This window comes from Myiozetetes cayanensis, unplaced genomic scaffold (genome assembly GCF_022539395.1).
Source record: "Myiozetetes cayanensis isolate MyiCay16 unplaced genomic scaffold, myiCay2020 scf10, whole genome shotgun sequence".
In the NCBI taxonomy this organism is placed as follows: domain Eukaryota; kingdom Metazoa; phylum Chordata; class Aves; order Passeriformes; family Tyrannidae; genus Myiozetetes; species Myiozetetes cayanensis.
In genome coordinates this window covers 22,121,209-22,131,318 of record NW_026086605.1, presented here as the reverse complement: position 1 = coordinate 22,131,318, position 10,110 = coordinate 22,121,209, and the positions used below count along the sequence as shown (strand labels likewise).

General features: G+C 37.4%; 1 protein-coding gene across 8 annotated transcripts in view; it reads right to left on the bottom strand.

The window, feature by feature from the left end:
• Positions 1–217: 217 nt before the first annotated feature.
• The window catches only part of KAT6B (lysine acetyltransferase 6B), a 109,867-nt gene continuing 99,974 nt past the window's right edge, over positions 218–10,110 (bottom strand). For all 8 annotated transcript variants that reach the window (XM_050337959.1, XM_050337934.1, XM_050337969.1 and 5 more), the window contains exons 14-17: positions 8,357–8,516; positions 7,476–7,742; positions 5,975–6,275; positions 218–4,092 (exon numbers count right to left, since the gene is read on the bottom strand). In XM_050337959.1, coding sequence (XP_050193916.1) covers positions 1,610–4,092; positions 5,975–6,275; positions 7,476–7,742; positions 8,357–8,516 — 3,211 coding nt within the window. In that variant the 3' untranslated portion in view covers positions 218–1,609. The remainder of the gene's footprint in view (positions 4,093–5,974; positions 6,276–7,475; positions 7,743–8,356; positions 8,517–10,110) is intronic.

Below are 10,110 nucleotides of genomic sequence, written 5' to 3'. Positions count from 1 at the left end.
AAGATTATTTAAAAAAATAATCTTAGATACTCTTTATTTTCACAAGGTGTATGCAATTATGATGAGTAACCTATACTTAGGCTCTAACAGCCTAATCCAAACCCCACCAACTTTAATGGGCTTTAGATCAAGCATGTGAGAGCGCCGTAACAAACACTGTTTCAGGAGGTAATTCCCATGCAACATCAAACTATGACAAGACACAAGAGGCTAAAAATGGCTCATCATAATTTATTTTATGTTAAAATGTACAGCTTAGGGGGGGTTGTTTTTTGCAGTTTTTATTTTTGTTGCTTGGGTGGGTTTTTTGTGGGTATTTTTTTTAAGTGACTGACTAAAAAGATAACAGATAAATACAAGAGTGTCACCGGGTCCTATTTTTACATGTATCAAGCCTCTTCTGTTCGGCCCTTACAGTCACTCTGTACAGGTACAAAGGCTACAAAAAAGGAAGCAATATAAACAGACACAAATAACTTTTGCCTTTTTACATGCGATCTGTAAGCTTAGTTTGAGCTATTCACACGCTACTGCTCTATTTTTTCCCTTAAAAAATAACTCCAATATTTTATAAAGATAGAAAAATCTACAGATGGAATGAAAATGTAAAGTTAGAGGCATTTCCATAAAATAGCAACTTTACACCAAATTCACTACTTTTTTTTTTAAATCCTGCCAAGTATTTGGACATATACGAAAATGTTTCAAAACTTGACAAATAAACACTGAGATGTTTCAATCAACAAAAAAACATAACAGTATTTATAAAACAGAAAGCTGCCTTTTTTCCTACCCCAGCCCAAAGAAACTGGTCACAAAAATGGAAAAGAGTCTCAACTTTACACTAAACATACAGCAATAAAACCCTTTGAACTAACCAAAATGTGAATAGCTTTTGCAGCTTTTTTTATTATTTTTACAAGTTTTATAATTAACAAAAATATAGTTCTGAGTTTTTTACCCCTCAAACTAGGGTAACCTAATCAAGGCAAAAAAATTAAGAAATGGCTTACTGTTAAGCACAACACTTGTACAGTACTACAAAATGCACTGTCACTAACAAAGACATTAGCGGCATGCAGAAGTGTCACCTTCAGAAACAAAATAATACAATAAAAGAACTGCTAAAAGGCATTTACATGTGGGGAAAGGAGAGAGAAAAAGCTCATGATCCAGTACTGTCTGATAGTTTTGGAGTCTATTTATCCACATTTTTAATGGGAGCAGGCACATAAAATGGCTCTGAACCATCAGCTGCTGTGTAATTGCAGTTCAAAGAAAGAGTTCTTCCTTTCCAGAGAACTTCAAGCTCAATGAAATAAACAGAAAATGGAAAACCATCTAATTCCCCCCAAAGAGAAGTTAAATCTCACAAAGTTAAAAACAAAACAAAACAAAACAAAAACCCAAACAAACAACCAAAGAAAAACCAAAACAAGAAATAAAGAAAAACTTGTATAAGGCTTTCTGCTGCATACAGCTTTTAAATGGTGCCAACAAATGTTTTTGCATTCACACCAATTGCTGGTTTTGAAATCGTACTCTCCAAAAAGGTATTTGTGCAGATCAATCCAATATGCCAGTTTGGTAGTGTGTCTCTCCCCAGGGCCTACCTTCTCATGTAGGATCCATTGAGAGACTGTTTAGACATGCCTGTATTCATGTAGCCATGATGGCCTGGAGGAGTGTACATCATGTTACTGTGGGGTGCTGTCTGCATTGGCTGCTGTGCATATGGCTGAGTTCCCATCATTCCCATCTGCATCTGCATAGGGTACTGGGGGGTTTGATTCATATACCCATGATTACTGTGATAGCCACTATTCATCATTGGCTGGGACATACTATAACCATTCATAGCATTAAGGGTATTCATATTCATGTTCACTGAATTGACATTATAAGCTGGGGCTGGCATTAAATTTACACTCATGTTCATACCACGCTGCATCGTTAAGGTCCTTGCGGGCCCTTGCATGGCCACAGTCTGTGAAGCACGCCCATAAATTTGTGGCTGATGGGCTGCAGCAGCAGGTGGCAGAGGCGTGGATTTGGTTCTTACAGAAACGTGACCTTTGCCGGTCATCTGAGTCTGCAGTCTTTGGGTGTGGGATATTCCAATATTCGATGAAGTCATATTACGCTGCAAAAGGGGAGGTGGCAAATTCATGGGAGGAGGAGTAAGGTTGGGGGGAGGAGTCATGGTAGCCTGTGCTTGGGGTCCTCCAGGAACAGCATGTGGAGACTGAGAAAGCTGAACAAGCCCTGTGTTACTTAGGGGGGCGGACAAAGAGGCACTGTTTGCATAGGAAGTTACAGCAGCTGAATGGCTGTAAGGCAAAGAATGATCCATAAGCGTATTAGTTAACTGTTGCAGTTTGGCAAGGCTGAAGGTGGCAGATGGCTGTGAGTAATGCCCTGCTCCAAATTCACTCTGCCCCATTCTTTCATATAATCCAATGTTGGCATTGCTAGTCTCGGGGATTTCGGTTAACTGCATAGGTGGTGTAAAATTAGCAGCCATGCTGCACTGGGACAACTGTTGGTTGCTGCTTGGAGGCCTTTCAACAACGCAACCTTGGGGAGATTTTACATTGCAAGTGGGAGGAGAATTGATGTTTGCTTGTTGCATCATACTGCAGCTTCCATTAATGCTAGACATCTGCTGGGTCACTGCACAACTACTCTGCGTTAGGTTACTAGATGTAAGGCTACTGTATGAGCAACTGTTTTGAGAAGAGTTGTTTCCACAGATACTATTACCCATTGTAGAATCGTAGCTGCTTGGGTTTTCATAGTTTTCTGTTGTGCTCTCAATACTTCCTAAATCACTAAACCCACTATCCACAACTTGTTGCGAATGATCAGAAACTGAGGGAACATCCATCATTGGGCTGGTCTCCATGTTCTGAAGAGATGGCACAGAAATGGCACTTTGATCTGGGCTGATCTGAGCATAGCTGTTCTCTAAAGGAGCAACATTTGGACTATTAACAGAACGAACTGACTGGCTGGGATGAGAGTGCACAGACGAAACTGGGCTACTGTGGTCAGACTGCTGACAATCATCCAGTGTGGTCATTTGGGGACTTTGGTCATTATGGGCATAGTTCTGCAAACTTCTACAGGCCTCTTGAGTCTCTGCACAGTCCTGAAATGTATCTTCATGTTCACTTGCTTCTTGGGTTAGAGACTGTACTGCTTGAACCGTCTCTGAGTCTATCTCCATGGTCTCAGTACTCTCTCCCTTGAAATCGGAATGTAGTTCTTCGCCAGCTTTTTGGTCCTGGTTGTTACCTGCATGATCATCATCGGATTCAGGCACTGGGTCTGAATCTGTAGCAAGTTCTTTCTGGTCACTTTCACACTCATCAGCTGCAAGGTCAACACCACAATCCATTAATTCCTCCTGATTCGAATTACCAGTTTGAACATTTACGTCTAAAAAAGATTGTTGTGTTTCCAGCATTTCCTTGAAAGCTTCACCAGGCAATTCCTCTTTCTCCGCTTCTGTTGAACCCATGTGGCTATCATCTTCATCATCAGCATCATGATCCTCATTGTGAGAAGGTTCTTCATCCTCCTCCTCCTCTTCCTCCTGATCATCCAAATGCACAGACTCCTCTTTTTGCACAAACACTTCTACTTTGTCTTTTTCTTCATCTTTTGAATTGATTCCACCTTCTTCTACACTCCTTTCTTCTTCCCCAGCTTTCATGGTAACGTTTTCTTGCTTTTCGAAGGGTTCACTGGATGGATGCAGAGGTTCAGGTTCTGCCTCTTTCACCTCATCCTCTGGTGGTGGCAATACTTCAACAGGTTCTTTAACAGTTTCCTCTGTAACAGCAGGAACTGAGCAGGGCTTGTCTTCAGCCACTTCCTTTTGTTCTTCCACCAGCACCTGATAGTCAGGCTCCAGAGGAGTCTCGGGTGGAGTGTATAAATTAAGCTTAAAGCCAGGTTTTCTTTCTTTGCTTTGCCTCCATTTAGATGGACCACGCTTAACTCCTTTAGGCCAACCCTGCTTACTCTTTAAAGGTTCAAGATTGTCTTTAGTGCTTTCTTCCAACACAGCTACATCCTCTGTATTATCTTTGGGAGACAACAGAGAAAAAAAAAAAGTTTTAGCTTGCATAAACTAATCAATATTTTCAAATATAAACCCAAAAATAATTTATAAAATCAAAATGTATTAAGAAGCTGTGAAATGAGCTATAAACAGATGTCAAACCACAACGGAAGGATACAGTATCTACAGTTCCAACACAGCCTACTCAGACATGCTACTGTTTGGTGGCCTCTTAAGAGTGACTATCAAAATCACCATTTATACACTAGGAGAACCCCAGAGATTTAAATGACATATAAACTAAAGCAAATATTGTCCAAATATTTGATTTTCAACCTTTGGTTTTAGAATACAAGTATGCTATGACTTTATACAGACATCGATTTAATGCATATTCATCTTTTTGACAGTGAGAGTCTGGACTTTCCTGTTTGACCATTCTGGAGGACAAGCCATAATAAACATATAATCATGTTTTAGTACCAACACTGAAAAAAAAAAAGTTTCATTATAGTATCTTCTGGGCAACATCTCATGACCACAGCTCACGACAGATGATAGAAGGCAAAAGATAATTGAAATTAAACAGAGCGCATGAGAATACTACATTAATCCATTGACTATAAAAAAAGTACCCAAACACATTCACCCCTTTGCTTTCTCCCCAGATACCACTTACATGTACACCAGAAAAAGGGAGAAGTATCAATATACAACATGCTGCACTCAGGAGTGCAATGGCTTTAGTGACACTCCTTTATTGTTATAGCACTCCTACAGTTAGTTATGTGATGACATGGTCCACAGGCAAATACACAACATCAGTCTAGCTAAAACAGTGCAAACCGGACCACTGGGACATAGCTGGAATACTCAGAACCTGCTATTTCTAGTTTAATTAATTTCTGTTGAGAAGCAGGAAAAACCAGTAATATTACAATGTAGCTGTGCACAGGTTTGTAACAGCACCAACACAGTTGTTCTGGTCACATAAAAGCTGTTTAAAGTGGAAATCAGAGCATGATTCCTCAACTTAGGACCACAAAGATGAAACTTCCCATGCAATTAGAAAAATACTGAAGTAGTATCTTGCTTCTTAGAGAAAATACACAGACCTGAGAATCTAGTCATTCATTCTGGAATTGAAATTTATAATATAGAGCCATATATATATAATTTATATAATTTATAATTGAGAGCCAGGAGGTCAAGGGATGAGCATACATTCAGAATAGCTCATTAGTAGTTTCACTATCCATCCACTGGCTTTTCTGACAGGAAATATCCTTGAAATCAAACTAGATAAGCAGTTTTGAAAGAACACAGTTAAAACTGTCCATTTCTTTTGTGGGGAAAAAATAGGCACCCTGGTGCTGAGGATATATTGTGCCACAGAAGCAACAAACATTTCACTGAACTACCAACAATGCTGAATAGAATGATATTTGTGTAAATCAAATATTACTCTTTGCTTGTATCCTTTACCAAGGATACAAAAACTATATTAGACAATATTCCAGTGATACTCTTAGCTCTGCTGCGTACGTAAGGCCCTGCTGTAGGGACATAACAGTGGTTTTGACAATATGACAAGGACTGCAATGCTCAGACTGGAAAATACTTGTTTCATGCACACAAAAAGCAAATTGTAATATCAATGGGTCAGGAATTGCAGAACTAAACATAATAAAAAACAAAACAAAAAATCTGAAGCCACCACTGAATTCTGAATTCTAATAAACTACATGAGATTAATGCAGAGAGCATTTTTAAGACCATAAGATTTTAAGACCAAAATGGACAAATACAATAAAAATTTCCAGATTTATGACAAAAATAAAACACTTCCTTTGAAGGCCACCCAACCAAATTAATTTTGCAAAGATAAGAACATTTTAAGTCTACCTGTGCAATTTTCATCACTCCTGTAACAATGAGTATCTTTCTCCTTGTTCTGCTCTTCTTCCTCCTCCTGTTTCTGCTGCCCGGGTTGATACTCAAAAGCTTTTCTAATCACAGGCTTCAAGTCATCATCTTCTCCATCCATCTCACAGGTGGGTTCCAGCTGTGGCATGGGACGCTCTTCATCTGAGTTATCAAATGGCTCATTCAACACCTCTGTTGTTTCAGAAATTGTCTCTGTTGTAACACTGCTATTTATCCTTCTGCGTTTACGGCCCCTTTTCTTTTTCAGTATGAAAGGTCTCTGAAAAATAATTCCACAAATGTAACTCTTCTTACATTTCTGTTTGTTAGCTGATTCTGGACATAGATTCTGTAAACTCACTCTACAAAAATTTATTTACTCATTCAAAAAAACCACATTGCATCAAATTCAAATGTAGACAGAATCTAAAAGTAAAATGCCTAAACACTTTAAACAGGTATGTATACATGTAACCAAAGCTTTCTCTAGGTGAAAATTAAGACTAAAATTTTCTTCATATTCAAGTGCCTTTTGCCTTCTTCTGTGAAATAATATTCACAGCACTATTACTTAAATTGTACTTACACATTCTTCCTCTGTAGATTTACAATTCCCCAAAAACCTTCCCAAGTATCAAAGCTTATTCTTCTACATTTCAGGTTTCTGTTCTTTTTAGAAATAAGTATGTACATAGAAAAATAGATAACAGCAAAGAAGTGCATGTCAAGAATCCTACAGTTGGCTGCCATAAAGAAGAAACTGTTCAAGGGTTGTTTTTTTTCTATTATTATGCATTCTCAGAGATTTAAATTACTTTAAAGTTTGTTCTTTCAAAGTGTAACTAAAGGGACACTCCAATTTCCCAATTCTCACCTGAGACACCTAAATACACAGGTTAAGGTGAGTGTTTTAAAATTTTGGGATTCCTACATTTACTAATTTCAGCCACTCAGAGAGTTGACTTTTCAAAGAAATTAAGAACTATGCAAATACAAGAGTAACCAGAATTTAACATTTAGATCTCCTGTAAATTAGAAGAATATGGCTAAAAAACCCCTTTTAACAGCATTTCTTTTAAGAAACCGTATTCCCCTTTTAGGAGTTCCTATATTAATAAAAAGACAAACCCCACAAGCTGGACTCCATCCTAGTATGAAGAGAAGAAGAACCATTCAAATATTGAACCAATACCAATGCCAAACAGCAGAGGGCAATCACTAGTTTAAAAATTAACAGGAAATTCTGATTTTTTTGTGTCACTAGTATTTTATAGTTGCATGAAACATCCAAAAGATAAAAAATTGAATGCAGAGGGGAAAAAAAAGAGAAGAGAGGAGTTGTTAAGTGTCCAAATAACACAGAAATGATTAAACCAGTCTAATTAATGTTTGTAAAAAAACCAGATTGTTATTTTGATGATAACCATTTGACTGAACTCAGAGACAAATTACTTTAAACCAAACCATTGAAGTAACACACCTTTCTTTTTATGGCCAGTGACTGTGGCTTTGTCAGCCGGGGAGGTGAACTCTGTTGATTCTCATCCCCGCCATCCTCCTCACTGCTTTCTTTAGATTGTTCTGTGGATTGCCTTCGCTCCCCCACCACTGTCAAACTTTCTGGAGATCGCAAATATTTATTTTTAGATTGTACTTTTGCAGGTGATTGCCTACTATTAGTTCTTGTGGAGAATATTTCTTGCTCTTCCTTTTCCCAGCAGCTAGCTTGTTCCATAAGACGCTCAGCCTGAAGGGGCAAGGTTAAAATAGCAGGTCACTGAAACAGCATTTACTTAGCCATATCCTTTGCATTCAGCTAAATAGTTAAAGTAAGTCAACTCTGATTAGCACTCCTGGCTAACCTAGCAACAACATTTCAGCTGAATCATCTAGTAGCTCCTTTACAACAGTTAACAGATAACAAACCAAAGAAGATTGCATTTCATGGGATATTTAGCACTATTAATGATGCAGCGAATTGATTTAAGTCCTTCAGCACTACATTACATGCCCACTGACTGGATCACTTTGAGCAAGTTCAGAACACAAAGAATCGATTGACAGTGCAGCCCCTGAGCTCTACACCAAATTTGATCTGATTACATGCTCTTTGACTACCTCAAGAGTGATAATACAGCTCCATGACAAGTGATTCACATTTTAAGTTTTCATATTCATCCCCTCAAAGTTACCTCAAAGGTCTTGCTGCACAGCTTCCAATAATTCTGCACTACAGTATCAGTACCTTCTACCACTAAGCAGTGGTCAAAGCAAAAACTGTTCTATTTAATACAGCCTAAATTTGAATATTTGGATTTACGAAATCCAAAGGAAAAGAAATTCAGATGTCTCTGATATTACCTCCTTTTCTGCTTCTCTCTCTTCTTCAGAAACTGCAGCATTAGAAACTAACAAAGGAGTCCATCTCAAGCTTTCAGGATCTACTTCATTGATGCGTGGATTTGCTTTCAGTTTCTCCATATGACTTGAAATCAGCTTTTCTCTTCTAATAATTACAAATCTACAATCAAATAAACAGTAAGTTAATTTAGAAAGTGATCACCTAAAACAGCCTTTTTACAGTTTAAATCTTTTTGCACAACAACCTGTTAAAATAGATGGGTAACTAAATGGATACATCAAACTAAAACTGCCAGCTGACACATGGCAATAACACGCTTACACTAGAGACTGTTTACTAGAGGAAGTAAGGAAACAACAGTTTATGAAGTGAAAATTCAATATTAAACATCATTAGGGCAACACAGAGGAAGGTTTGAAGTTTTATAGTTGACTACTCTATTCAAGAGCTTTAGTATTGGCACTTGTGTCACTGCCATAAAAATCTCCAATTTTAATATTATGTACAAGCATAGACAGAAAACACAGTGAATCATCATGTCAGAAGTAAGAAAGTTGTAATAGTACAATTGAAGATGTCAGTTAAAGGGACAAGAAAGTAAGTTAGAAACATAAGTTTTCTAACAAAGCATAAAAACGTACTGTAGTCCTGTGGTAAGGCAGTACGAAACGACTTCCAATTAACTACAATCAAAATTAGGAAAAGACTAATAAGATAGCACACTACACTAATACACTAGCATGTATCCCACTAAACTCCTCTGTTACAAAGAACTATACAATTCGAAACAACAATTAGCAAGAATTTCAAATGCTCTAAAAATCACCCTGGTTAAGTAACAACATTATTTTTCACTGAGATAAAGTTTAAAAACAAAATCAGATCGAGGTGAACCCTCTTCACACAATTGTGACAAACTTCTACTTCATTACACATAAAGAAAATTAACAACAAGTAGAAAACAGTAAGAAGCCATACCCAATTCCCAAGGTAAGTGTCTGACAGGAATTTCAAAGATGTAATTTTTTTTCCTGTCTCAGTCAGTGACCTTTTGGATTCCTTTAGCCAGGTCAGTTGATGTCCCCATCTAAGCTTTAGTATCTATAAAAAGAGACTAACTGACCTTGTTCATAAAGTATTTTAAATTCTGTAGGTGTAAAAAGAGTTATTTTCTAATTGGGTGTCTGTATTCAGAGCCTATAATAATTTGTGACAGGGCAGAAGAAGCATAAAAGTGATGAATACGTATTTTATTCTCTCTTAAAATACATTTGTCCTCAGGTTGTCCATAACTAATTATGCCAGAAAGCAAAGGTTTTAATGCAATGACAGCACTCCTCTTACTACTCTCATCACAACATCCTGAAAGCCACCCTCCTTTTGGAAGACTTACATTCTTACTAGTTTAAAATTTGCTAGTTTGGAATACCATCACTGGTGCACATAAAAACTATCAGGGTCAGCCTTTTTCTGATTTTAATTTTATTTTTTGGCAACCCAGTGTTCATAAGGCAGCTTTGCTTTATTATAAAGTTTCTATGATTGGAATATCCCAAAAGAATTAAGAAGCGCTTCAGAAACACAAATACCACTGAAAGTCATTTAAGACATTTTATGGAGAAAAACAGCCCAAACAGGAACAACAATCCACTTAAATTCAGAAATATCCATCAACATCATTAGGAAAGAAGATGTTCATATCTTCTCAGAAACTCACCTTCTCAGTGCACTGACTTTCAACACGAATTGTAAC